The sequence below is a fragment of the Sciurus vulgaris genome, assembly GCF_902686455.1.
Source record: "Sciurus vulgaris genome assembly, chromosome: 2".
Classification (NCBI taxonomy): domain Eukaryota; kingdom Metazoa; phylum Chordata; class Mammalia; order Rodentia; family Sciuridae; genus Sciurus; species Sciurus vulgaris.
This window is the reverse complement of record NC_136462.1, coordinates 183,516,799-183,543,902: the sequence shown is the minus strand read 5'-3', so window position 1 is coordinate 183,543,902 and position 27,104 is coordinate 183,516,799. Positions and strand designations below refer to the sequence as shown.

The 27,104-nt window shown below is 44.8% G+C and overlaps 1 protein-coding gene across 1 annotated transcript in view; it reads right to left on the bottom strand.

Moving 5' to 3' along the window:
* CTNNBL1 (catenin beta like 1) overlaps positions 1-27,104 on the bottom strand; it is a 151,890-nt gene that overhangs the window by 36,631 nt on the left and 88,155 nt on the right. The window contains exon 11 of the mRNA XM_079126989.1: positions 23,285-23,466. Coding sequence (XP_078983115.1) covers positions 23,285-23,466 — 182 coding nt within the window. The remainder of the gene's footprint in view (positions 1-23,284; positions 23,467-27,104) is intronic.

Below are 27,104 nucleotides of genomic sequence, written 5' to 3'. Positions count from 1 at the left end.
TTAACACATACACAAAATACATGTACTCCTGTTCTTCACAAACACTTCCTGAATATTCAATATGTGGCAGGCAGTGGGCGAGGGACCGGGACTTGCAGAGGCAACACTTACTGCAGACCCTCTATGTGCCTGTGTGTGCTCAGCACGTGTCACCTCATTGAATTCTCATGACAATCCTGTGGATCACATCTGATCAGTCTCCCCGTTTTACAGATAAGAAACTAGAGGCTTGGTCAAAAAAAAGAAAGCCCCCTCTCAGCAAATAATAAAACAACCATTTTCTTTAAGAATTAAAAGAATATCCAATAGGGATGTGGGATGGCAGATGGGTGGGGGAAATTCAACCTTACCAGTAATGCAAATAAAATCATGAGGTAGTTCCATGTGATGAATCTTTCAAATTACTTCCTGCCTGGAAGGACATGGGAGGTGAACTCTCATGCTAGGCCTCCTGTCTGCGTGCCTGCTGTGCTGCTACAGGTGCCTCTCAGTAGATGGTCAGCTCCTCAAAGGCCAGGCCAGTGCCTCAGTCATCTCTCTTCCTAGTCCTGTGCAAGGAGTTCCACTAATGCTGACTCTGACATCATAACACATGCTGAAAGTGAGCTTTAAGAGGTATACACATACAAAAGGGAACACCTGATAACCTGAGTAAAGAGAACAAGGAGGAATAGATGGCTCTTTTGAGAGGGTCTTGATCAGCCCAATTCTGCAGAATAAGTCAGAGTTAATCAGAGACACCAAGGGGGAAGGGTGCTCCAGAGAAAAAACAGGTGGTTTAGTGCTATGTAGATAATTTGCAGGAATAACATAGGGTAGGCTCCAGGGTGGGCGATGGGACAGAAGGCGAGTCAGAAGTACACAAGACCCCTGCCCACCTGAATGAAGTCTGGACTTTATACCAAAGGACCTAAAGGACAGATGATGAAGAGGATGCACTGCAACTGGATCTGTGTTCCAAGATCATTCTGGAAAAGGCGCAGGGACGTACATTGGAGGAGAAGCAGGATCAGACCCCAATCTTACAGAAACATGGCAACAAACACAACATATTGCACCTGTGTGGATCTAATAGTTAAACGACCCTCAGCAAAAGTGAAACAGTTAACCATCTTTCAGAAAGAATAACAGTTCCTTTCCTCCTTTCTCAAGGAAAGAGGGAAAGTATGATTTAAAGAAGAATACAGGGATCAGGAGGTTGAGACAGGAGGACTGAGTACAAAGCCAGCCTCAACAATGGGGAGGCGCTAAGCAACTCAGTGAGACCCTGTCTCTAAATAAAATACAAAAATAGGGCTGGGGATGGGCTCAGTGGTCAAGTTCAATGCCAGGTGTGAGAGAGAGAGAGAGAGAGAGAGAGAGAGAGAGAGAGGAGAGAGAGGGGGGAAGGGAGAGAGGGAGAGAGGGAGAAAGGGAGAGAGGGAGAGAGGTAAGTACAGGGAGTTAGCTGAATGGACTTTCAGTCCACACTCAAAGAAAAACCTTCTCTGGGACTAAAGAGGTCTCTTTTACACCTGCTCTCTGGGTCTCAACATCCCGGTCTGTAGGATGATGAGAACCTAGATACTGTATAAGGTCCTCCTTAAACTCAACAGGAGTCAAGTTAATGGGCTGGAGATGTAGCTCAGTGGTAGAGCACTTGCCTCATATGCCAGGAACCCTGGGTTTGTTCCCTAGCACCACTCCCCCACAAGATTCTAGTTATCAACAGATGTGAACAACTATCAAGTGACCTAGCAATGCCACCCTCAGGTGTTTTTCTGGACCCCCCAAGATGTCAAGAAATCAAGATCGCAGAGAGACTTGTACAAGAATGTTCACATTCCTAATGGTCCAAACCCTCAAAACACACTATTAATAGGAAGAATGGAAAAATACATTCAAATAATGGAATGCTACTCAGTGTATTCTGCAATAAAAAGAACAGACTACCAACACATGCTGCAGCTACAGACAAGTCCCAAAAGCAGAATGCTGAGTGAAAACCTTCCCCAAAGACAATGCAGCGTTATGGATGAGCCCATGGATCTGGGCTCTAGATGAGGCCACCTAGTTATGGTGGTTACTCTGTGAGGTAGGGGAGGGATCTGAGGAGGGTGGGGCACGAGGGAACTCTCTGGGGTACTATAACGTTCTACAGCTTGACAGCCTATGCGTTTGCCAAAACCCATTAAATGACACACGTGAGATCTGTGCATATCTCTATGCAACTGTATCTAAACAATAATATTCATGTTATAATCTAGGTGGTGGGCACGTAAGTACGTGCTGTACAGTTCCTTCAACTTTTCTGTATGTTTGAAATTTTTCTTAAGAAAATGTTGAGAAGGCAAGAAAGGAAATAAGAGAGATGTGAACTTGGAATATAAATGATGAGTTCCCGAAGGTGATTTTTCCAAAAAGCAGTTTTTATATGTCTGTTGTTTGAAATGTTGAATGTCTTTTCCATTGAAATAGGCCCAATGAAACCTGTTTTGCCTGAAATATAGCCAAAATTAACTTAGTGTCTTGCTTCTCAGCTGTGCTGAGACTCCAACACTGACTGAGCACCCACTGGGTGCGCAGCGATGACTGGTGTGGCTGGTGGATGACTCACACTCTGCACCATTCTCATGGGATTCCTTTCTCTTGTTTCAGAATGTTCCAGCAGCACTATGGATTTAAAAAGCATTTAAGTGCTATCTTAACAAATTTACAGCCCTGTAACTGGGAAAACGTGTGTTGCAGCAAGAAGTGGATGCATATGTACAGGAAAAGCTTCCTCGTGCTAGACCACTTTTCTCTAAGAGCCCGAGGGAGAAGGCCGAATGGCAAGGCATGCAGCCCTCCCTCCCTGAGGGTCGCTGAGGTGTGGACCACCCGGTCAAGTGCCAGACAGCAGGGAAGCCCTCAGATGGGCTGAAGGAGAAGTCCATGTGGCCTCAGCGGCCTGCCACACGCATACACAGCAACCTCTTTGGAAAACCATTCCGACCTAGTTCTCTACCTTGCTTTCTATAGTGCCTAAAATATGCATTGTCAGAATCACCAACCCTGTCACTCCAGTGGCAGCAGTGGGCACTGAGGGATGATGCTGGCTCTGGCCACCATCAGGAAGAACAAGCAGGGCACCCGTGACTTCAGGAATTCAGTGGAGGCCTGGCCAAACTCTATGTGAGAGACACTGTCCATATCAAGGGTCAGTGACCAGACTGGCTAAGACTGCCAACATCCACCCAATATTGGTTCTCCTCTGATTCTTTGGCACTAGAATGCATTTTAATATTATTTGGGGAGATGATATAAAAACAAAACAGAAAAATCTCCAGCCTCCCTTGTAGCTAGGTGGGATCACGTGACTAACTTCAGGTCAGAGATCCAGACAGAACTGGTATTTGGGCCTTCCAGGAGGGGACATGTCCCCTTCTGCCCTTCCCTTTGCCCTTTCTGCATTCCTGCTGTTTGGAATATAGATGCAATAACCAGAGCTCTAGTAGTCATCTGGGACCATAAGGCAATCTTGAAAATAGAAGCCAGGCGCATTTATTGGTGCTTGGGGCACATTAAAAGCTCAGAAGCATTGCTGGCCCTGTGGTAAAGATGGAAATAGAAAGCCAAAAGGAAGCTGGGTGTCTGAAGACAATGTGAAGTTGCCAGTCCAGCCCTGCTGACCCCTAGACTTGTTTTACCTGAGAGGAAAATAAACCTTTGTGTTTTGTTTTGCTTAAACTATTATTCTAGTGCCTTATTGGTCATCAACCACAATTCCTAGCTGATAAGCAAATTCTAAGGTCCTTCCAACACATTCAATGAGGGCAACAGGAGACTGGGAGTCCTAAGAGTTCAGGTGTTACCCCAAGCGAAGGTGAGCACACCCCCTTATTCATTTCTGGAAGCAGCCACACATCTTAGTGGAGAGTCTGAGGACTGGAAGCAACTGTTGGCAAAAAGGCACATTCTCCTCCTTTCCTTCCCCCCACTGTCTCCAAGGGCCTCCCTAGAACACATTTCCATTATTACATGCAGACACTGGAAGGACAGATGCAGCTTCTTAAAATCAACCCTCAACTTGTAATGGCAGAAATTCTTGCCTAGAGGTTGGCATCTTTGTTTTCTCTGTACCCCACAAACGCTCCCTCAGCAGCAGCTACACCAGGCAGTACACCCAAGAAGTGGTACAATGTCAGCTTCTGCTCTCCTGGCCAAGGCCTCTGGTGTGCTTTGATGAAGACAGCTGTGTGTCAGCCAGGCTGGTTCCGTGCAGCTCCGTACAGCCTATCACTTTTAGGGGCATTTCATCTAAATTAAACTGACTCTGTGGCCTAGCAGCTCTTTCGGGATTTGAAAAGTACATTATATGGTTACCACTCTTCTCCCTCCAATGAAACACATAAAACCCTTAGGTCCTAAAATGAGATAGTCTGACTATCTGTACTGTGACTCCACTTCTGTGGAGTCATTTTCAGTGGCCAGCTCAGTTGTTCTCAATAGCCCTAGATGGCTGGGAAAGCAGCCCAGAATGCCACCACAGCGCGACTCACCCAGGCCTGGATCCACACACCCAGAGGCAAGGCAGGCGTGCCAGGGTGGCCCCCCTTCTCCTTCACCACCCTCCTAATCGCCCACTTTCCAAGCACCAACCTGCCTCACCTCCGTGCAGGACAGCTGACCATCAGCCCCAAAGCAAGGGTGTCGTTTCCACCCTCCCTGGAAGCCCTTCCCTGGATGCCTGCTCCCAGGCCTTCTGGGAATGATGTGGACCCCCTCTTCACTGCTGTCCTCATTCGGCACCCCTGCCCTGGCGCTCTCCACCAGCCCAGCTCCTCCTCCTGTTCTTCCCACATTAGCAGCCAAGTCCTCTTTGAGCTGCTGGGGCCTCACCAGCCACTGAACTCCACGAACACTTCCTCCAGGCTCCACGGCTTCAGCTGATTGCCTCAGAAACCAGGGAAACGTGTGTGCACACCCAGGGCGGCCCTATGTTCATTTTCTTGAAGTCTGACTTCTTAACCCTTCTTCCTTCAGCCAGGCATGTGGCAGAATGGAAGGACAGAAGGGATGTCAGAGCTGCACCAGTAGAGCTTGAGTCTGCGACAAATGAACTAACCCATCCTAAAATCTTTCACATGCAGGAACTACTGGAAAAATAGGCGATCATCTCTGTTAAGAAAACGCCTTGGGATCACATTCTAACAGGGAGGAGAACCCTCTCAGGGAGGAGAAAAAAGCATCTATGGACCCTAAAAAAATCCTGCATTTGAGAAAGATAATGCCATGCTCTGCTTTACTAGCAGGATAAAATCAACAATACATATTGGCAAACACACAAAGGACTCTGTCTTTGCTGTTTTCTTGTAGGCTAGTCTTCCACACGCCTAGTGCGACCATTTCACAGGTATGCAAGTGAAGAACCAAGAACTAACGGCCTGTGAGACGTACATGTCTTTCCCAAGGGGTCTTTCTTCAGAGGGAGAAAACAATTCCTGGAGTTATGTGCAGGATCACCACGCTAGGTGCTTCATGTACCCTTTCCCACTTTTTAAAAATTTCTTTTCAGAACTGGGTGTCAGTAAAGCTGGGGAAATGCTTTACCACCAAGCTACATTCCTCCTGCTTTCTCACCTCATGTTCACGACAGCCCTCACAGGGAATTAGTCTCTCCACTTTACAGACAAGGAAAAATAAGGCCAGAGAGGTGAGTGCCTTGCCCACGTTTACAGAGCTAGAGGAGGGATGGACTGAGTGCAGGACGGCCTTCCTCCCATTCCCCACGTTTGCCTTTCCGGTGGTGAACTGTTTCTTAACACCTGTCCTTCCGGAGCACTGCTTGGCAAGCTGAGCTGTGAGAAATCAGCAGAGAGCCCATTCTGAACAAAGCTATCAACTGAAACTCCAATGTCCCTTTGCTTTATACAAAACAGATGCTTTCTGGTGAAAACTGACTTCAAAGCAATTTCTGTGAAACAAATCCTCCTTGTCTACCACTATGGAATCCAAGATGCATTCCCAAGGAAAGAATTCCCTAGCTAGTTTCATCATAAATATTTGGTAAATGGGGAATGATGAACAGCTTTGGCAGATGCTGGGCACAGCTGCAAATCAGAAGCACACATCCTTGCTGGTGGCACTATTCTAGAACTCTCCTCGGCCTAGCCATGCTGCCTTCCCTGTTAGGGACCACAGGACTTCTTTCTGCTCCTCGGAAGCCTCTGATCTCATTCTGGTAGCTTCCAGAAACTCCACAGAGCAGGACACATATCAATGCAGGGAGCAGAAAACAGACTTTATTTTCTGGCATGATACTAATCAGCATAGTCACGATCAGAAGGTGTGCTTCCACCTGGGACTCAGTTTCCCAACTGTCTACTAAACAGTCCTCCCAGACCTCGAGAGCTGTAAGTGGCTCTCAGGGAAGGGAGAATGAATGGGAGGATGCCACTGTCTGAGAGGACTGGGGCTTACCACTGGCTTCCAGGGAGAAAAGGCTGGGACACTGCTGAACACCCGACCACACACAGGACGTCCCCTCTCAACAGAGAGCTATCCGGCTCAGTGTCAACCATGCCAAGGCTGGGAAACCCTGACCTGAGCTGTTTCTGGCATCTAATGGCAGGAGGCCGAACCTCAACAGGTTTCAATGTTAACAGATATATTTCAGTTTGAAAAATGCCTGAATTCCAGGCTCTTATTATATCAGTTACTCATTTTGTAAATTAAAAAGTCTATATGGGGGAAAATTACATGTCTTGGGATGCCTTAAATTTTCTAGGAAAAAAGGGGTTGGGGGATTGGCAAAATGTGAATCCTCGAGCTGGGTTATGGGTACACAGAAGGGTTAAGAATATAATTTTTTCTGTATCTGTATACTTCTGACAATTTTCCATAACAAAGTGTATTTTTTCCTTCTGAAGGTACTAAGGGGCAGAAAAGATAAAAAAGGTCTCTTACCCACCCTTACCCCCAAGCACAAGACTTGTCCTTGCCTGGCAGGACACACAGCCAAGTAGAAACAAGGAAGCCAACAACCACTGCACCCTGGGGTGCTGCTGGGAGCACAAGAAAGGGGCCAGTCCAGGAGGGGAGGTGGAGAATCAGCACGGGTTTCAAGGCAGTAAGGAGTGGGGAAATTCACAACAGTAAGTAACGTGTCCTACAGAGAAGCAGATGAGACTTCAGTCAAGGAAAGCATCAAATGTCAAGGTGTGGAGGTGGGAAAGAGGACGCTGGGAGGAACTGCGGCAGCTCAGGCAGCAGAGGGGCGAGGAGGGGGCCCAAGGCATTCTTCCCTGCCACACGCAGGAGTCTGGGTTCACTCTAGATCTGCATTAAGAACGCACCAAAGGATCAAACAGCTGAACCGCGTCTGGATCCCTACATCAGAGGCACCTGCACAGGTACTTCATGTGCATCTCCTGTGACTCTGAAGGAGCAAAGCATGGCCTGGGGAGAGGCAAGAATTCTAACAGCGAGTCAGTGAGAGGGGGCTACAATCACCTGAGAAGGGAACTGAGGGCCACGGGGGCCTTGGGGGCAGGAACGACAAGGAGATCAAGTTCAAGGGACATCTGTGCTATAGTGTCAATCATAACTGATGCCATCAAATGAACTCCTAAGGGGACAGAAAACAAGAGATTTGCCTTAAAGAGACCCAAACTGGGATTAGTGTAGCAGAATCCACACTAGATCTTAAAATGAATTTGGTAGCACTACAGATGACAGACAGCCAAGGAGGGCAACAGTGTTTCGACCGCATTTTTAAAGGTTTTAGGTACATGCAGGAGCTATGGCATGTGGCTCGGAGTGCTGCTCAGGCTGGTCTGGGAGAAGACTGGCCTGCCCCGGGTCCTCTCCTCTCCTGTCGTGCCTACTAGTCCTGGCAGAGACAGCAGTGTGGCTCACTGCCCTTGTGCTCGAACCCTGGGATACTTGCCATCTCAGCCCCGTCGCATTTGCTGTGACTGTATATGCCATTTCCACTGCCTGAAAGCTCTTCCACTGCGTGTCCACTTGGGAAACCCCTACTCACTTCCGATCTGTTGAGTCTCCTCAGGGAAGATATGCAGGCGCTCCCGGTAGATTAGATGTGCACCGTTTCCCTCGGTGCTTGCACCTGCCTCCTTCAGGAGGTCTGGGGAACTGCATCAGGAGCATTGTTTGTATATAGTCTCCCCAGAGAAGAGAGAGCCTCCAGGGCAGGTGTGAAGCAGTTCACCTGCCTTCTGGGGCCCAACACCTTGCCTGGCACCACTGAGTGCTCAACAAATACTAGCAGGAGAACCAGAGTGCGCATAAACCTGTGGAAGAGGTCAGATGTGATCTCCTTTGAGCCACCTTACAAACTCTTCACAAAGGCCTCCTCCGTCTGGCTTACGCCCTAAGATGAGCCTCCCAACCTACCAGATACGCTTAGGTGTGAACATCTTTCATTCCAAAGCTTAATCCTCAGCTCCTGGCTTTCAAAATGCCCTCAGTTGTCTAGGACTTTTGACAGAGATAAGACATGCTGGGACTAGAATATTTCCAGAACCACCTCTTAAATCAAGGCCTAAGAGACTCTCAGGTATGTTAGGAGAGAGCTAACATTTGTTAAACATCTACCATAAGCCACAATAGATCTGTGAAATGAATACCAGGATTCCATTTCACACATCCCGACACTTAAAGAGTGTGGTCAGAGGACCAACAGCACTGGCATCACCTGGGGGCTGGTTAGAAACACACCATTTTCCTGGGTACAGAGTGCACGCCTATAAATCCAGCTACTTGGGAGGCTAAGGCTGAAGCATCCCAAATTCAAGACCAGTGTGGACAACTGCAAGATCCTGTGCGGGGAAAAAGAAAAAGGCAAGAAAAGGAAAAAGAAAAAGAAACATACAATTTTGGGCTCACCCCAGACCTACTGGAGTAGAATCTGCATTTTAGCAAGAACCCAGGTGACTGATCTGCAAATAAACTTTGATGCTATAGATGAGGAAGCTAGAATCCGTGAAGCCAGAGTTAACATGCCCAGGGCTACACAGCTGGTGTGAGCTGAGATCTGAACTCAGGTCTGCATGCTCTATATAGCTGTGCTTTTCCCACCCCAGCTACCAAGACCCCTGCAAACTGTTGCCTAGAAAAAAACATCTAACATAATATGACATGTAATGTATATAGAAAAAAGTATTAGAACATGGTTCATTATTCCAAAAATTAAGAATAAAGTCATTAAAAAAATAATCTTCACATCCCACATTACCCAATTCCAAAAACTTGGCAATAGAGCTTTCCTGCCCTGCCATGCCAGGATCGTAAATTTTCCTCTGCTATTTCTAGAAATAGCTAGTTACTGGATTGTTGCCTTGGTGATTAAAAGTCATTTAACTGTCTGGTTTTCAATGTCTCTTAAAGAGACTAAAGTACAGTATAAAACTCAAGCCTTTATGTTCTCATAGGTATTAATTTAAACTGTGTGTAGAATGTGAGATAGCACTTAACTTCTTTGGGGCTGCTTTCTCAGTAATAAAACAAGAGAATGATATCCCACACGGAGCTGGTGTTAGGGATAATGACATCATGTGTCATCATCCAGGAACAAAGCAATGGTCAATAACTGTGAGTCACCACCGCCACCATCAACAGCAACCTGGGACCAGCTGACATGTCATTAGCAGGAAAATCAGCCTGCTAACCAGGCAAGCAAACATGGTTGTTTCAGGAGTTTGCCAGCCAGCAGGCATACTTAACACAGACATGATTTATTAGTAATCAATACATTTAAGAAAGTTGTAGGCATATTTTTTTAGTGATTATCAAAATGATATGCTTTATTTATTTTATGGTAACCCTGCAGCAAATAGGAAACAAATTAGCAATCATTTTCTTTCTACTTTGGAGTCAGGGACAGGGGAAAAAAACGTGCTAAAAGGAAAGTGTAAGGAATGTGGAAGAGACAGGGACATCGTGGACCTACCACACAGTACCTCCACTTAGCACATGCACACCATTTTATAGGACACAAAGCACTTTCGCCATACATTATCTTACTCAAATCTCACACTGTAAAATATTATTGTCTCCATTTTAAAGGCGAGGAAACTGAAGTTCAGAGAGAACAAATGACTTGCCCAAGAAACAGAGTCTAAGCATAAGAGTTAGGGCACAAGCAAAAACCCAGTCTTCTGAAGCCAGCCCAGGATTCCTCTTTCTTGCACTACTCAGGGAATTGAGAGTTACTGCTCACTAAGGGGATTCAGTGTAGAAAATCACCCCACACCAGCAGGTTCTCCAACCCGTTTCAGTGGTGACCTATCACCCAACACGCACATCCTTTAATAGATTCAACTGGAAGAGCAAAGGGTTGCTTCTCTCCAATTTGATACCCGAGAATAATCTCCAGAATAATCTCCGTTTGGGGATCCTTTGTTTGGCTACCTGGAAAGAATGTTCAACATCTTTCCAGCCTCCTTCTTATGCTAATTACAGCTCATCAGCATCTGGACACCCACAAGCAAAATCAATCTGGCTACAGAAGCAAGCCAAAGACATTTTCCTACTATAAAAAAAACAAACAAGGAAGACTGCAACATGATTAAATACACAGAGCATTTCCCCAGCAACCTGCAGGTTGCTGCATATAAAAATCACATCCAATATTACAGGAGCCCAGGAAGAAGGACACTAACAAACGTCTCACACATGTAATTGTGTTCTTTATGAGCAGTGAAATGTATACAAGTTTATTTTGTTTTCCCCCTTCCACATTACATCTTCTGTTAGATGCCAACATGTCCAACACATTCGAATATTCACATGTTAAAAAAAATACCATTTGAAAGGCATTTTCACTTCCCCTTCTTATACTATAACCAAATGAACTTGGACACATCAGCTTCAGTCCTCAACTCATTTCCTTCCCACCCTCAAGTCCCTGCATATTCTCAATACTCGGAAGAGACACAATTACCATCCAAGCAGAGATCACCTCTCTAAACTGCTGTCACTTCCACGACCTAATCCTTTAACCTGAAATTTATCTTGCCTTCTAAAAATCTAGTCTAGCATGCTAATTGCATTAAAAGGCTCACTCCCGCCTAATGTCCCCAAAACAGTGAGTAAAAACAGGAGTTACAGAACAGCACATACATCATGGCTCCATTTATATAAAATTGCCCAGACACAACTCCCACCCTCAGCGCAGATGTTTGAATGGACAGCATCCACGATGTTTCCAGTAATTAACTCTGGATGGGGGCATGGGGATGATTTTTACTTTTCCTCCATCCTTTTCCACAGTATTTGATTTTTCTACATTATTTTATTCATATTCAGCAACAGCAATAAAGCTGTTTTTAGTAAGCCTCCCCAGAAGCCCACATGTCAAGCATCTCTTGGCAGAGTGAGAAGGTAAAAGGGGGTGCTTACTAAGGCTGGTGCTCTGGGCATTCTGGCCTGTGGCCTCAACACTAGCTGAGCAATAAGATTTGGAGATATTTTCGAAAAATAACAATGCTTAAAGTCCCAGTCCTTGGAATTTCTGGAGGTGAGCTTCGGCCTATGCATTTTGTCAAAGCTCTTCAAGAGTTACTGATGAGTCAGGGTGGAAGGCTACAGGTTGATGTCTCATTCTCAAGAGGGGACAGCAGAGGCCAGGGTGTTGAGGAACATGTTTTCTTAAGGGCAGGTAGCTGCAAGGCAACCAGACAAGGCATGTCCGGAGCAGAAACTGAAGATTCAACAGTGCTGAGCATCAGGTATGGAAGGCCATGGCCATGAGCAGAGGTGATACAATGGGCAGAGACATCACATGGCTTCAAATCAAGAAGAACTGAACAAAGCCAGGGCAAAGCGGGACTGAGAGGGAAGGAGTATTGCTGCTGCTGCTGCTGCTCCTGCTGTTGTTATTATTATTATTATTTTGTACAAAGGATCGAACCCAGGGTCGCTGGGCCACAAAGCCACATTCCAAACCTTTATTGAGACAGGGTCTCAGTAAGTTGCTCAGGCTGGCTTTGCACTTGAGATCCTCCTGCCTTAGGCTCCCAAACCACTGGGATTACAGATGGCCCCCACCATGCCCAGCTGGAGATTTTTATATGCAGAACTGGAGGCAGGACTACTGAATAATCATATAGGAAAAGACACTAAGCAGTTTAAATTAGGCTCACTACTAGGGAGCAACCTTCATTTATAATTAAAAAAAAAAAAGAAAAAAAACACCCAAAACCTTTGTGATACAGTTTTTGGAAATCACAGGAAAATCCTAGGAAAATACCGAGCAGGTCCATGCATATCTGCGACCTTTGGAAAAATGACAAGTTCTCTGTGCCTCAGGATTTTTACCTGCGAATTGTGGGTAATAATACATAGCTGAGTTACTGTGAGAATTAGGTGAAATAAGATAATATATGTTAATGCCTATTACAATACTAAGAATAAAAATGGCCCCCAAATGGTAACATTGGGAAGCACATCCTAGTCAAGATTATGTGTTGAATTTTAATAAAACATGGTCCATAGTTAATCACTGCCTAGTTCCTGTGTTATTTCTCTATTTTGGCACCACCTAATGTTATGGGGCGCAACTTAAGAACAGACCGATCACCAATGAGTCCAAATTTGAGAGTCTTTATTAAGCCAGCCAGCTGACTGTCTCACACAATGCCCCAAAAAATGGCTATTGGGAGAACAGCCCCGACCACAGGGTTGCAGGGGTTCTTATATCAAAAATTATATTAATCATAAGTGTTGCTATGATTCGAAATTACACATTAACATCATGAGATCACTGACAGAGGGGGAAGTGGGTCAAAATGACCCTTACCTAGGTACAAACTAAAGAATGGTTGCTAACATCCACACAATCACTGTTCACATGGTACATTGTTTAGGAGCAATAGGGATCAAAAGAGAGCAATTCTTTACTACATAGGAGTTGCCATTTTATATTATTAGACATGTCACACCAAGTAACTGATGATGGGCACAGAGGCGGGGTGTTCCCATGGGAGAAGCTTATTTCCTACATAACATGGAGTCTCAGAGCGAAATGGAGTCTGTTTAGTCATTTCCCTTAGAGTCTGGCCTATAACATTCTCATGGGGTCAGATCTATCAGCCCATCACACTAAAAAGGCTAGAGAACTAACCTAAAATGGCCTGGCTAGTTCTCTACTGTAGCTTTTATGCTGCTAGTATTTGTTTTACTTGCATAAAGAAGATAATTACAAACTAAACCATTTCTATAAAATTTTATCAAGATTATAAATGAAAACTAACAAGAATTATATTATTGAAAAAATAACCGAAACATCAGTGAAAATTCTACTTCCAGAATAAGGATTCTGCTAATGCTATACTATTTTTACCTGGCAAAATGAAAAATGTGAAAAAAACCAGGAGTAATTAATGCTTCTCCTTCACCCTCCCCACCCAAGCCCTCAATATCAAATTGAATTTTTGCTAAATTAGCTGAAACAGTCAGAATATCTGAAATTAGTGCTATACCTATAACCTGTAAAAATATGAGGAAGTCCTTTTTTAGTGCAAAGTAAACAAATAAGTACCTTAACAGTAATGACTATTAACACTTGAGTGCTTACCAGATGCCAGTTCTGTCCTAAGTCCCGCTGCAGATTAACTGAGTCAATCCTGAAGACGCCCTGCAGGGTTCTCAGTCTGGCTTCTGCTTAAAAACCTAGTCACTCCATGATCTAGTCACCAAGGACTGGTGCCAGGCTGGTCTCACAGGTTATTCCTGGGGAGTTAAGTTAAAAAAAAACCAACCCATTGGCTTTACACAGCCTGGAGTCGGATCCTGTGAGCACAGGTCCCAGGAGACTACATCCCAACAAGATTCTACATGATGCTGATGGGCAGCCAGGGTTAAGGCTCCCTGCAGCCTGTCCTCTCCATCTCTTATTTTATACGTGCTCCTTGTTCCACTTGACATTCTTTCACCTGGCTAACTTCTACCACAGGTCTGGCTCAGGAGGCCACATTTCCAATGGCCCACCCGGGTTGGATTAGGAGCTGTCCTCAGTGTTGGCACCTCACCCCGTGCCCCACGCTTCCTCCTACCTCTTACCTTGAATAGAAATGCAGGTTTCTCTGTCTGTCTCCTAGGTGGGCTGTGAGCTCATTCATCTCTCATTTTTACCTTGTAATCTCAATGTGGGTTTCTATGCCTTCCAAGCTGGGCTGGGACTTGGTCACCCTCTACCTAGAATACCAAGCCTGGGACAAGGCAGGGATAAGTGGTTTGCCTAATACAAGAATGAATGAGGCCTCACTCACCTACCTTTTGGGTACCTACCCATAGAAACAGACCCTCTCAGAAGGTTGTCTAGAATGGGAGCTTGAAACTGAAACAGAAAAGAAGGAGTCTGGCACCTCATCCAAGCAGTGCTGAATTTTCACAGAGCAGCAATAGCCAGAATCATAACTGTGGGTACAGGGTAATAGGCTGTCATGATGAACAGTGGCGTCCCATCTCTCTGGGTCTGTTATGATTCAGTCTATTCACTAGAGTCCCAGTTCAGCTGGGATTTGCACTCACAAAAGCAAAAGAGTTTGTGTCCCACATGGAAACATGGAAACTGGGAGAGGGAGGGAAGGACTATTTCTGGAAGGAAGCTAAATATGCAGTGACTATCTTACCACTGACTGAAGGTCCAGTGCTAGAGACTATGTAGGATACTCAGTGTTCTTTGAACAACATCTTGGGGAACTCTTATCAGACCTGTTTGATTGAAGAGGAATTCAAGATCCCAAGAGAGAAACAACTTTCCCAAGGCTAGGAGCTAGTTTGTAAGTAGAGATGGAATCTGACCAGGTCTGCCTGTCTATATAAACAATCCTCCCACAACCCTGTGCTGCCTCTGGAATACTAACCAGAAGACCCCAGTAGTCACCTTGCTGTTGGGAGCAGCTTTAGAAGCTAACTTAAGCCCAAATTCTGCCTGTGTCATTTACCTGCTAAAAAGCATTTGATGATGACAATCTAACACTGATCTGTAAAAAGAAGACAGAAATGCCTGATCCATACAGCACGGACACCTGTATTGGTAGGTGCTCTATAAATGTGTGGGGCCTGTTTCCTCCTCCCCTCCCCAGAAGCTTCTAGGATGGCAAATACCTTCTGTCTCACTGTCTGTCTCAGTGGCAAAGGAATAAGCCACTCCTTGGGAAAGACCTGTGGGTAAGCCCTTAAGGACAGGCCAGTTAGCAAAGCAGATGTGCCACACTCGAAATCACCCCCTCCAGCCTGGTGAGAGGAACCCCAAACCCAAACACCCTGTGATTGTTGCATCCCACATTCTGTCGTGTGAGGTCAAGAATGACAAAAGCAGCTGGAGGGAGAGAACAGGAATTGATCCACCAACTATTCAAATAGCAACAAAAAACAACAGCAAGGCATTCTACCCCGTGTTTAACACACAGTGCCCATTGGCACATGCTTACTGCCATTCTTAAATCAGATCCTGTTCACTCTTCACTTGCTCACTGTTCTAACTACAACTAACTTTCGTGACTTTCAAGCTTGAGGAATAAAAAATGGAGAAAAATATCTCAGAAATTTGTTACAGATTGTGCAGAGCAGCAGGGACCTGGGCTCCCTGGTATATCTTTTCTAGGAAGGTTTCTGTTTTATATTCTGTATAGGATTGGTTTATATTCTGTTGCTAAGACTGGCAGACTTGGGGTGGGAAAAGCATTTTTTTTGCTCTTCCAATTGCCAACACAGTAGAAGGAAGAGGAACATAAACCAGAAACCCATTCTCATTCCAGTCACCAGTACTAGTGAAACAGGGACTGCACTGACATTTGATCTGTATTATTTAATTTAGTATTCATGTCACCCTTGTGAGATATATCCTAAGATTATCCCAATTTTACAATTGAGGAAATATAGACTCAGAGACATTAAGCAGCTTTCCCAGTGTCACAGAGCTGGTAAATGACAGGACCCAAACACAAACTCAAGTCTCATCTTTCTCCAAAGCCCAAGTTCTTAATCATCCATATCACAGTAGCCAGCTAAACATGTCTACACCTCTGCCCATGTCCCCTCTGTCACTCCCCCATTGGTGTAAAATGAAATATTATTGATTCTTCAGAGAACTCTCAAATGCCAGCTCCTCTTGTGAGCCTTCCCAGAATTCCTTAGGACACTCCTTCTGAGATGCCACAACCTCTTTATCACAGTATGACTGATATCTGGGGGATTAAAATAGTGAACCGGCAGCCATCCTGAATCCCTGCGTGTGCACCCTAATCTCAGTTGGTCTGCCTAAGACTCCCTAGGTTCCAACCTGAGTCCCTGGTGTCATTCCTTTTCTGCTCCAACAAGATGAAAGAAACTATCTTGAACCTGGAAAAACTAAACTGCAGGCACAAGTGTGCACTGGTGGGAAAGGAATTGATGGCAGAAAGAAGGGGCGTTCAAAGAACAGCTACAGCCGATGATTAAAAACTTCACTTCTCCTTAAAGGTGTTAGGGGTAAACAGCATCTGCGGTATTGCGGAGGTGAGTATGTTTACAAAGCAAGGAACAGCGATCCACTTTAACAACCCTAACGTTCAGGCATCTCTGGCAGCACACGCTTCCCCATTACAGGCCATGCTGAGGCAGAGCAACCGACAGATGCAACCCAGCATCCTAAACCAGCCTGGCGCAGTCTGACTACCTTAAGGACACTGGTAGAAGCTCAGTCCAAACTACCTATGGATGGGAAAGCACCACCTGCGCTGGAGAGGAGGAGTTCCCGATCTTGTGGAGGACTTTGATGAGGCTTCCAAGAATGAGGCAAATTGAGGTGATCAACTTCTGAAGAAGATAAACTTGAGGAAGTTCCTGGGAGCTGGTTTTATGCTGACTGCTTCTTAAAACCGTTTTGTTTATGGATCTGGTAAGATCTAGATCTCTAGGGCTGGGTTGTGGCTTAGTGGTAGAGTGCTTTCCTATCATGTGTGAGGCAATGGGTTCAATTCTCAGCACCACATATAAATAAATAAAAGGCCCATCAACAACTAAAAAAAATAAAAATAAAAAAGTGTATTTAAAAAAAACTACATCTCTAACATTTTTAAGTCCAAGCCCCTTGGACACTGCAGCTCTTTTCAGTTTTTGCTTACACACAATTTATTCTTTGCAGCTAACTAAGCTGAAGGAGCCTGGGAATAAAGTTTGAAACAAAAGTTAATAAAGTTCTTGCCAGTAAATAAGTAAATAAATAAATAAATGACACAGTGATCTGTAATAAACTAATGCTTACAAACCCCCATGCTATGTCACACTCATCGGAGTCAACTGACTTGATTCTTACCCTACCCAAAGGTGGTTATTAATCCCACCAATCCCAGGGCTTGGTCCACAGGTGCTAAATAAATTCATTTATTAATTCATCCAATATTAACTAAGCATCCACCTGGCACCAAGCACTATGATAGGCACTAGAAAGGCCTAACAAAAATTTCACCAAGTCATTTTCCCATTTGCTTCTCATAACTGTGCAAATTGAAAGGATAAGTGAATCTCCACCACCGTGATGATGTGTCACAGTACCAACACAAGAACCAAGGTCTTCGGATCAGAGATTCTTCTGACTACATCTGCAATTCAGAGAGGAGCAAGCTGGTCTGCACCCAGGAGAATAAATACCAACGGCAGAGACTTTTTGAAGTGAGTGTGAGGTTCATGATTGGAAACTGAGGGAGTCTGAGTCCCCATTCAGCTACTTCCGCACCGTGGGACCTAGAGTCATGACTTCAGTGAGGTTCACAATTTCCCCATCTTCAGAAGGAGAAATGACTCTGACCTTGCGGGGCTGTTGTAAGGCTCCAAGATGATCAGACGAGAAGACATTCTGCAAATGCTGAATTCGGCATTTCCCAGTCTGACATTTCAGGGAATTCGGCATTTCCCTGGCTGACATTCCCAGTCCCTCAGTGTCAGCCCCTGTCATTGTCTCCCTCCCACCAGAAGCATCTTCTGCTCTAAGCATTCCTGTTATCTTTCTGCCTTCAATAATGACGCACTCTGGTCTTTGTAGTTGCTAATACAGTTTTGTGATAGATATCCATAAAATTGCTGTTTCCCGTGTCTACTTTCCCTCTTCCTGAAACTGTAAATTTGCTGAGGGAATGTCTCTCTCTCCCAGCCTTTGAGACTCTGGGAGGGCATGACAACTGGGTCAGCGGGGAGACTTGGTAAGGTTGCAGTGAAGTTCAGAGAGGTGATGACGGCCGAGACAGTGGCAGAGGAGAGGGCTGACTCCAGAGGTTTTTATGGGGCAGAATCTACAGGGCTTAAGATCAGTGACCTGTGGCAACATCAGAATTAAGCAGTATGTTGACTTCTGCAGTGGGTGGTGCCACTTACCAGGGCAGGAAAAGCAGAAAAGGCTGGGACGGCGAAGGAACAGGTATGGTTTTAACAAGCTGAGTTTGAATATTTGTGGAGTTATCTGCTAGTTACTAGCTATGCCAACTACAGCTTGGGAGAGAAAATGAGGTTGAAGATCTGGAAGTCAATGGCATGGAGGAGGTTAAGACTGCAAGGAGTAGAAGAGACCACCGTGCCAGTGTGTAGCACGACACACCTGAAAACAAGGGCCTGAGGGGCAGGAAGAGGACGGGGTTCTGGAGAGGGAACCTGGGAAGAGCAACCTCCCAAGACGGACACTTCAATTACTCCCTGTCCACACAGGACCTGTCACACCTGGGTCTTTGTTATATCTTGAACAGAGCAGGAGTCCAGATAAAAACTGTCCCCAAATAATGCTATGTCATCAGCACAACCCACCACAGAGACTTGTAAGGCGTTTCTCTTTTATCTGCACTGGCTAACCTCCCTCTCCTCTGATTCTCAGGAAGGTCTTGCCATTTTCCTCTTCTAACCCTGGTGCGTGGTGCAAGTTAGCAGTCCAAGAAGCACACGGCAACTACGGCTCCCTGACATGTGGGGTCCCCGATTCACGAACAGTTCTTGGTGGATGACAGAAAAGTACTCTTTAAAGCGCTGATCTGTTATCAACTGCTGTCACTGCTGATAAGGTGGAAACGTGCGCGTGCGCCTGCGTGCACTCCACACACCTACACGCTGCTCTGCAGCGCGCTCCCCAAAGCTCTTAACAGCCTCCAGGGGAACCATGTTAAAACAGCGCAATTAACTAGAACTGCTACAAACTCAATAACTCACCTACCTAATGAGGCAATACAAGGAAAACTGGACCTATTTTAATAAGAATTTTAAAAAGAGACGAGAAGTAAAGGTCAGATGCCATTTCTGGATCCCAGCTCTTTTCTTCTCCCTCCTATTCTGAAGCAGTTAACGCCACGGAGGCAATACACACTGTGCTGCTCTTTATAAAACCGAGGAGCCAGCAGTCACGCTCCTGCACCCAAGGGCAAATTATTCCTTTTCAACCCATCCCCCAAGCCAAGTGCCTCCTCTGATCTATTTCTGAAGGTTTTATTATGCAAACCGGAATGGATTTCAATTATAATAATTCTTTTCCTTCTCCACCCCAACTCACAAAAGGGGAACGAATTACCAGCAATTCTAGGTTAGAAGGGCAGTTTTTGGTTTTCCTCCTCTCTAGAGTCATTTTATTCTACAAGTTCTCCTCTCTCAAGCCCTTTTGCTGGCCTTGGGAACATGGCTGCTTCATGCCACCTCACTATTTAGCACGGCGTGACTCCCACGGCGTGCTCTGGAGAAGGAGTTTGCCCATTTTCACACATATCATGGAGCAAGGAGTCCTTCTCCTAGACCTCCCACAGCCAAGCCTCTAGAAAGGAATGGGTATGTGTGACAAAGGCCATGACGGGCAGAATTGGAGGCAGTCCTGCTAGAGAGAGACCCAAGGCTTCTTAAGGTGCCCGTTTTATTCTGGGTCTATGCCAAGGATATAAGTCAGCCCTTCAGAGAATGGGTTCCAGGACCCTCCATGGATGTCAAAATCTTTGGATGTTCAAGCCCCATATGGAAAGTGGCAGAACATTTGCCTATCACCTATGCACACCCTCCCAAATACTTAAATCATCTCTAGATTACTTATTTATAATGCTTAATACAATGTAAATGCTAATGTAAATAGCTGTGATGCCGTATTGCTCAGGGAATGAGAAGAAAAGAGTTTGCACAGGTTCGCTCAGCACGGACACAATTCTTTTCCTTCTTATTTTAGACTCTCAGTTGGTGGACCCATAAATGACTGACAGGATGGACCAGCTGTATGTATCATATCACCTGAACCTCCCAATACTCCTGTGTGGTAGATTTCAGCCTCACTATTTTATAGACGGGGCCACTGAAGCTTAGAGTGTTTAAGGACCTGCCCAAGACTGCACAGCTGATCAGCAGTGGACCCATCTGTACCACACTGGGCTATACTGTTATTGTAGGAGTTTGGGGAAGGTCATCGGTGGTGACAGGGACTGAGAATGGACCAGAATAAACTCTGAAAAGGCAACCAGGATTGGGGACAAGCCCTTGAGGCTTAACAAGAAAAAAAAAAAAAAAAAAAAAAAAAAAGGCGGGGCGGAGTATGCAGGGTATCTCTCCAAACTGGCAAACTGATTACCAAAGAAGCTTGTCCTAATGTGCCCTCAACTGTAAGGAAATCCTGTGCACAGCAGCTATCTCAAGGGCATGGCTACCAAGGGGTCCTTTGCCATCATCACCAAACCAATGTGACAAAGTCAACCACAGCTACCAACCCATTCATATTTGCTTCCAAACAAGTTGGGTGAAAGACCACTTACTTACTTACTCCAGGTATATGACTGACAACCATCAATGTGAACTGAAGTTAACTGTGTTGACATCAACCTTGCGTGGTTCTGGGGACAGTCCCAAACCTATGTCTGTCCTCAGTGGACAATCTTTCGGGGAAGTGGCTGTTCATTTATGCACCTAGTAAACATTTTCTGTGCATCTACCACCGTGCTAGGCAGTGGGACCCAGAAGTAACGAGGTCACTGGTTCTATAATCTCAAGTGCTATGAGACAAAGTCCTAGACTTTAACCTAGTGGAGGGGCACATGATATGTATTCCAGAGAAAGTGACATCAAAACTAAGGACCAGAGGGAAGACTAAAAGGGAGCCAGCAGACAGGTCAGAGGGTCACTGCAGATGGAGGACAGCACAGTGGAAGCCTGGGGGCAGGAATAGGCTGGGTGTGGTTGCAAGTACTCCTAAAGGCCAGAGGCTATTGTGCTCCAGACTGGCACACAAGGGTGCTGTGCTTATATCGCAGCCCAGGACTTATCTAGAGGGCAAGACAGAACAGAGAAACCTTGCACAACATGCCCTGTCCTGCTCTGCCTCCATCTCACCCTACCATTTGCAGTCTGGGGACTGATTTGCCAGGAGCAGCAGCAGCAGGCAGAGGTGGCAAGAGGCTAGGGCTGTGCCTTCTCCTTGGGGTTGGCTTCTGCTGCTGGGTGTGGTGCATTCAGGATGCAGAGTCCACCCTCCTCAGCATTACAGTCCACACATGCCTTCCAGGAGCGTCTTACCACGCCATTGCCCTCACTAATACAATGTTATCAAATTCCTAATGCGGGTACTCTAAAGCAAATGTACTGTTACCAGCACGCCACCGGGCACATTTTTCAGAAAGAAAACAGCTGCTCACTGAATCTGTCACTTCTTTTTCTTCTCAGTACCATGAACACAGAGCAAGAGCCAGCTAAGGGCTGTTTTCCTTCACACTCTCTTCACGCATGCTCAGATGCAACACCAAGACTCTCAGTAGAAGCATCAGGTCAGTCACAGCACAGTCCTTGAGGAGTCGCCTGGATTATACAGCGAACTTGACAATAGGGCCTGGGCCTCAGAGTCTGAAGGTGCAGACATCAGAGCTTCCAGTTCATTAGTCTCATTCCCCTTTTTATAGATCAGGGGAAAAAAAATGCAATCCAGGGAAGTCAAAGAGGCTCTGAAGTCACGCACCTGACTAGTGGAGAACCTCGGTCTGGTTCCTTCCTCATCTGAACAAACAAGGACGGGGACCAACTGCACAGGCTGTGAGGCCTATGCAAAAAACAAACGAAGCAGGGCAGGAGCACGGCAGGTCTGCCGCGAAGGGCGCAATTTTATCTCCTACGTCTCTAAGACGTCCCATGCCCTCTCCCACAGCCGCAGTTGGCTGAAGTCACACTGGGGAAAGAAAAGAGGCCAGCAGTGGGATCCGCGTGTTCACAGCCAGCGTCTGGTCTATGCCTGACCAGAAGCACACTGCAATCTCCACTTGCAGGTTTTGACTGTCAGTTCCTCCCTGCCCCTGCCAGACATTCTGCTCTCTGGAGACCAGACTTGATCGCAGAGGACATCACTGGAGGCCATCTCTAAAGACAGCCACACCCCTGTCCCTTCAGCTGCTCCGAGTTGGGGGAGACAAAACCCAGTAAATTTGAGTAGACAAGGACAAGAGCTCTCAAATTTCTATCTAGGAGGGTAAAGAATGCAAAAGATAGTGCAGACACATGTGCCAGTTCCACCTATCACTGACATGCACACCACCCTAACCCTGTGACCAGTGTTGCTTCTGACGAGACAACCAAGTTTGCCAAGCAGAGCAAGTTCTCCTCCCGTCTCACACGCTACCTCTTCACCCCTCCTCGCCCTCCCCACTCTAAAATAACCACCCAACCATGTACACTCCCCGGTGCAAGTGCTTGCTGGTCTCCAGTGCAGCTGTCAACGCTCATAAATCCCGGCCTTCCAGATTGCACTGTGGCTTTTTACTGTGGGGAGGGACGCAGCAGGCCACTAGACAATTGCAGGAAGGGACTGGCCCAGCAGTAACTACTCTGGTTACAGCGTCACAATTCACGGCGGCATTTTGCTGGGAGTGTGCACCATCAGGGAGGAGAGACATAAAAAGGGGAACCTGGGCTGTAAATAGTTTATTTCGGCAATTCCTGATGTTGGCTGAATCATACTTTAATACAGAAACACATGAAAGCAGCACTCCAGAGGTGACATGTGCTGCCACCTCATTACTCTTTTCAAAAGGGTCTTCCATCAGAGAGACACCTCGCTACAAATGGTAGTGAAGAAAACAAAGCCTTCACACACAGGCTTATTAACAGGCCAGAAGGAACTGGAACCACCAGGATTCAAATGCCAGAGGCCAGTGGCCTGGCTCTGAGTTGCTCCTCCACGCGTGCAGAAACCAGAAGGCAGAAAGGAAAAGGACACGCTCTTCCTCCCATGAGTCCGTGCCCCAAATGCCTGGCAGTTTTTCAAAGCAACACCCATTTCCCAGTTCGTCATCACGCCCCTGGATTAGGCCACCTCCTCCAGCCGGCCTACCTTCATGTTCCTTCTCCGTGGTTCCCACCTTCTTGATCTTCCTGGGAGATTTCATAAAAAGAGGAAAGATGGTTCTTAAGCCAAGAATGTCAACGAACTTATGGCAATTGTCTGTGCCCTCGGGCCCAATCATGGCATGGTCCAGCACTTTGAGGGCACTGCTCCGGGAGATCTTCTTTTCCCTGGGATAAAAGAGGTTTCATGTGAGGCATTTAAAGGGAAAGTTATCATGGAAAGAAAGAAAGAAAGAAAGAAAGAAAGAGAGAGAGAGAGAGAGAGAGAGAGAGAGAGAGAGAAAGAAAGAAAGAAAGAAAAGGTGTATTTATTTCAGTCTCATAATAATGGGGGAAAAAATGCCCCAAGTGAGAAAATGGTCACATTATATCTAAATGGAATATTACACACTTGTTAACAGTCAGGAGTATGTAATATTACAAAAAAACTCTTATGGTTAAAATGGTAAACACAAAAGGTAATATTCAAAATTTCATACGAAGCATTACCACAATTGTATGAAAGATGTGTTAAAAAGAAAGAGATCAAAATACTAGGAGAGATTATTTCAGGATGATGCTATTACAGATGATTTCTTATTCCTTTTTCTTTCTTTTTAATAACTTTAGCAAGATATGATTCACACACTATATAATTCACCCACTTAAAATGCACAACTCAATGGATTGTAGTCAATTCCAGATATATGTAACCACCACTCCAATTATAGAACATTTTCATTACCCTGAGAAGAAACCATGTACCCTTTAACTATCACCCCCCCAAGTCCACCCTCTCTCTAGTCCTAAGCAATCACTGATCTATGTTCTGTCTGTACGGATTTGCCTATTCCAGACATTTCAAGTAAATGATATCATGTGACATGTGGGGCCCTGTGACTGGCTTCTTCCATTTGGCATTTTCCAGTTCACCCATGCTGTAGCACATGAATTAGCAATTTGTGTCTTTTTATGGCTGATCAGTATATACAACCCAGGATTTGTCTGTCATCTGCTGATGGACATTTGGGTTGCTTCTGCCTTTTTGCTATCATGAATTATGCTGCTATAAATACTTGTGTACATGCTTTTATGGAGACGTGTTTTCGTTTCTCTTGAGCACATGAATACTAAGAGCAGAAAGCTGGGACACGCGGGAACACTGCTTAACCTTCAGAGGAACTGCCACACCACTTCCCAGAGTGGCTGCACCATTCACACTCCATCAGCATCCTATAAGGATTCTGACGTCCCCATACTCTGCCAAAGCTTATCTGAGTTTTTGGTTCTGCTTATCCTAGTGGGTGTGAAGTGGTATCTTGTCCTTTCCATTTGCATTTCTCTGATAACTAATGATATCAAGCAATTTTTCATGCGTTCATCAGCTACTGGTATATCTTCTTTGTCGCAATGTCCATTCAAATACTTTCCCCATCTTTAAATTGGGTAGTTACCTTTATTAATGAGTTGTAAGAGTTTTCAGTGATTCCTCTCACCCTAGGGATTTTTTTCTCACTTTCTTTGAATTATCCTTTGAAGCTCAAAAGTGTTTTTGACAAAGTTCAATTTATTTTTTCATTGTGTCTTTTGTGTTACTAAATCAGTGTCATGAAGATTGACCCCTATGTTTTCTTGTAAGACTTTAATAGTTTTAGTTCTTACATTTGGGTCTCAGATCCATTTTGAGTTTCTATTTGCATATGAGGCAAAAGTCCAACTTTATTCATTGGCATGTGGCTGTCTAGTTGTCTGGCATCATTCATTGAAAGTGACTTTGTTTTCCCCATTTAATGGTCTTGGCACTGCTGTCCATGTATATGTGGTTATATTTCTGGATTCTCAAAATAATATTCTATTGTCTTATATGTCTAACCTTGAGCTAGTACCACACTGTCTTGCTCACCACTGCTCTGTAGTTATGTTTTGAAATTTGGAGTACTTCTCCTTTGTTCTTTTTTAAGACTGTTTGGCTATTCTGGGTCCCTTATAATTTCATATGCATTTCAGGGATGGCCTGTCACCTTCTAAAAATGACATCAGCTAGGATTCTATAGGCATTGGGTTGAATCTGTAGGTAACTCTGGGGAGTACTGCCTCTTAACAATAGTAAGTCTTCTGACCCATGAATATGGAATTTTTTTCCCATTTATTTAGATCTTTAATTTCTTTCAACATTTCATAGATTTTTTAGTATAAAATTTGTACTTCTTTGTTAAATTTATTCCTAGGTATTTTATTCCTGATGCTGTCGGACTGCACATTGCAAGTATGTATAATACAGCCAAGCTGTGGATGGAGCTCAGTGGCTGAGCACCTGCCTAGCATGGGTTCAATCTTCTCCCACCCCAATAAAAACCTCAGAAATATGGCTGATTTTTATATATTGATCTCATATCCCGCAACCTTGCTGAACTTGTTTATTTTAGTAGTTTCTTTTTGTATATTCTTTAGGATCTTCTGTATATAAGATGTTATCTACAAATAAAGACCATTTTACTTCATCCTTTGCAATCTGGATGCCTTTAATTTCATTTTATTACCTAACTGTCCTGACTAGGACATTTAGTTTGATGCCAAACGGGACATTTTTGTCTTACTGCTGATCTTAGGGAGTAAGATCTTTCCCCACTAAATATAATGTTAACTGTGGGTTTGTTGTAGATGCTCTATCAGTGGTTGAAGAAGTTCCCTTCTACTTCCTGTTAGAGTTTTGTTTTTGTTTTTGTTTTTGTCATGAAAGGGCACTGGACTTTGTCAAATGCTTTTTCTGCATCATATTATCCCTTTTCTACTTTTTAGTATCTTTCTTTTTCCATAATAAATATGTGATACTTTTAGAATTAGAAAAATTTAACTATTTAAAAAAATAAAGGGAATTCCTCCTTTGAAGTCAGAGTTCCTAGGATAATCCCACCACTGGCTACTGCTCTTGCAGATACTTCTCTAAGTGTTAGTCAGATTTCCACCACTGTGACAAAAAAACGCAGATAAACAACTTATCAGAAGGAAAGATTTATTCAGACTCATGGTTTCAGGGTTCTAGTTCAGAGTTGCTGGGATCTCTCGCTTTGGGCCTGTGGTGGCTCAGTACATCGTGGCAGGAGCACATGTAGGAGCTGCTCGCTACATGGCCGCCAGGAGAGAGAAAGGGAGAGGGAGAGGATCCCTGTCTCCTTCAAGGGCACGCCTGTGAGCTAACTTTCTTCCAATAGGCCCATCTCTTTTATTCCTTTGTGGTACTGGGGATTGAACCCCCCCATGCTAGGCAAATGCTCTACCACTGGGCTATATCCAGCCATTTTTATTTAATTTTTTAAAATGTCATTTAGAGACAGGGTCTCATTAAGTTGGCCAGTCTGGCCTTGTGATTCTCTGACCTCAGTTCCTGAGTAGCTGGGATTACAGGCATGTGCTATGATGCCCAACTAGGCCCCACCTCTTAAAGATCCCACCACCTCCCAATACTATTGGAGACCTTAGACCTTAGAGACCTTAGAGACCATTTAAGTGCCAAAACCATAACAGTCTACTTTTCTATAATCTTATGTTTCTTTTCTTTAACACTCCAAGGTGGAGAGGAGCAAGTCAGTCATTTCCTATCTTGGTAGAGATGGCAAATCAATCAACCAAGCCAGTACACAATGCTTACTGAGACTTACTCAGTATCGTGATAGATACGAGAGAAAATACAAAGTTAGACATGGCTTCTGCTTAAAAAATTTTTTTAATCTATTTGGGGAGACCAAATTAATATGAAACAACCAGGGAAAAGTATAAATCAGCATAAAATTTATCCTCTTGTATATTCAATATACAAATATTTACTG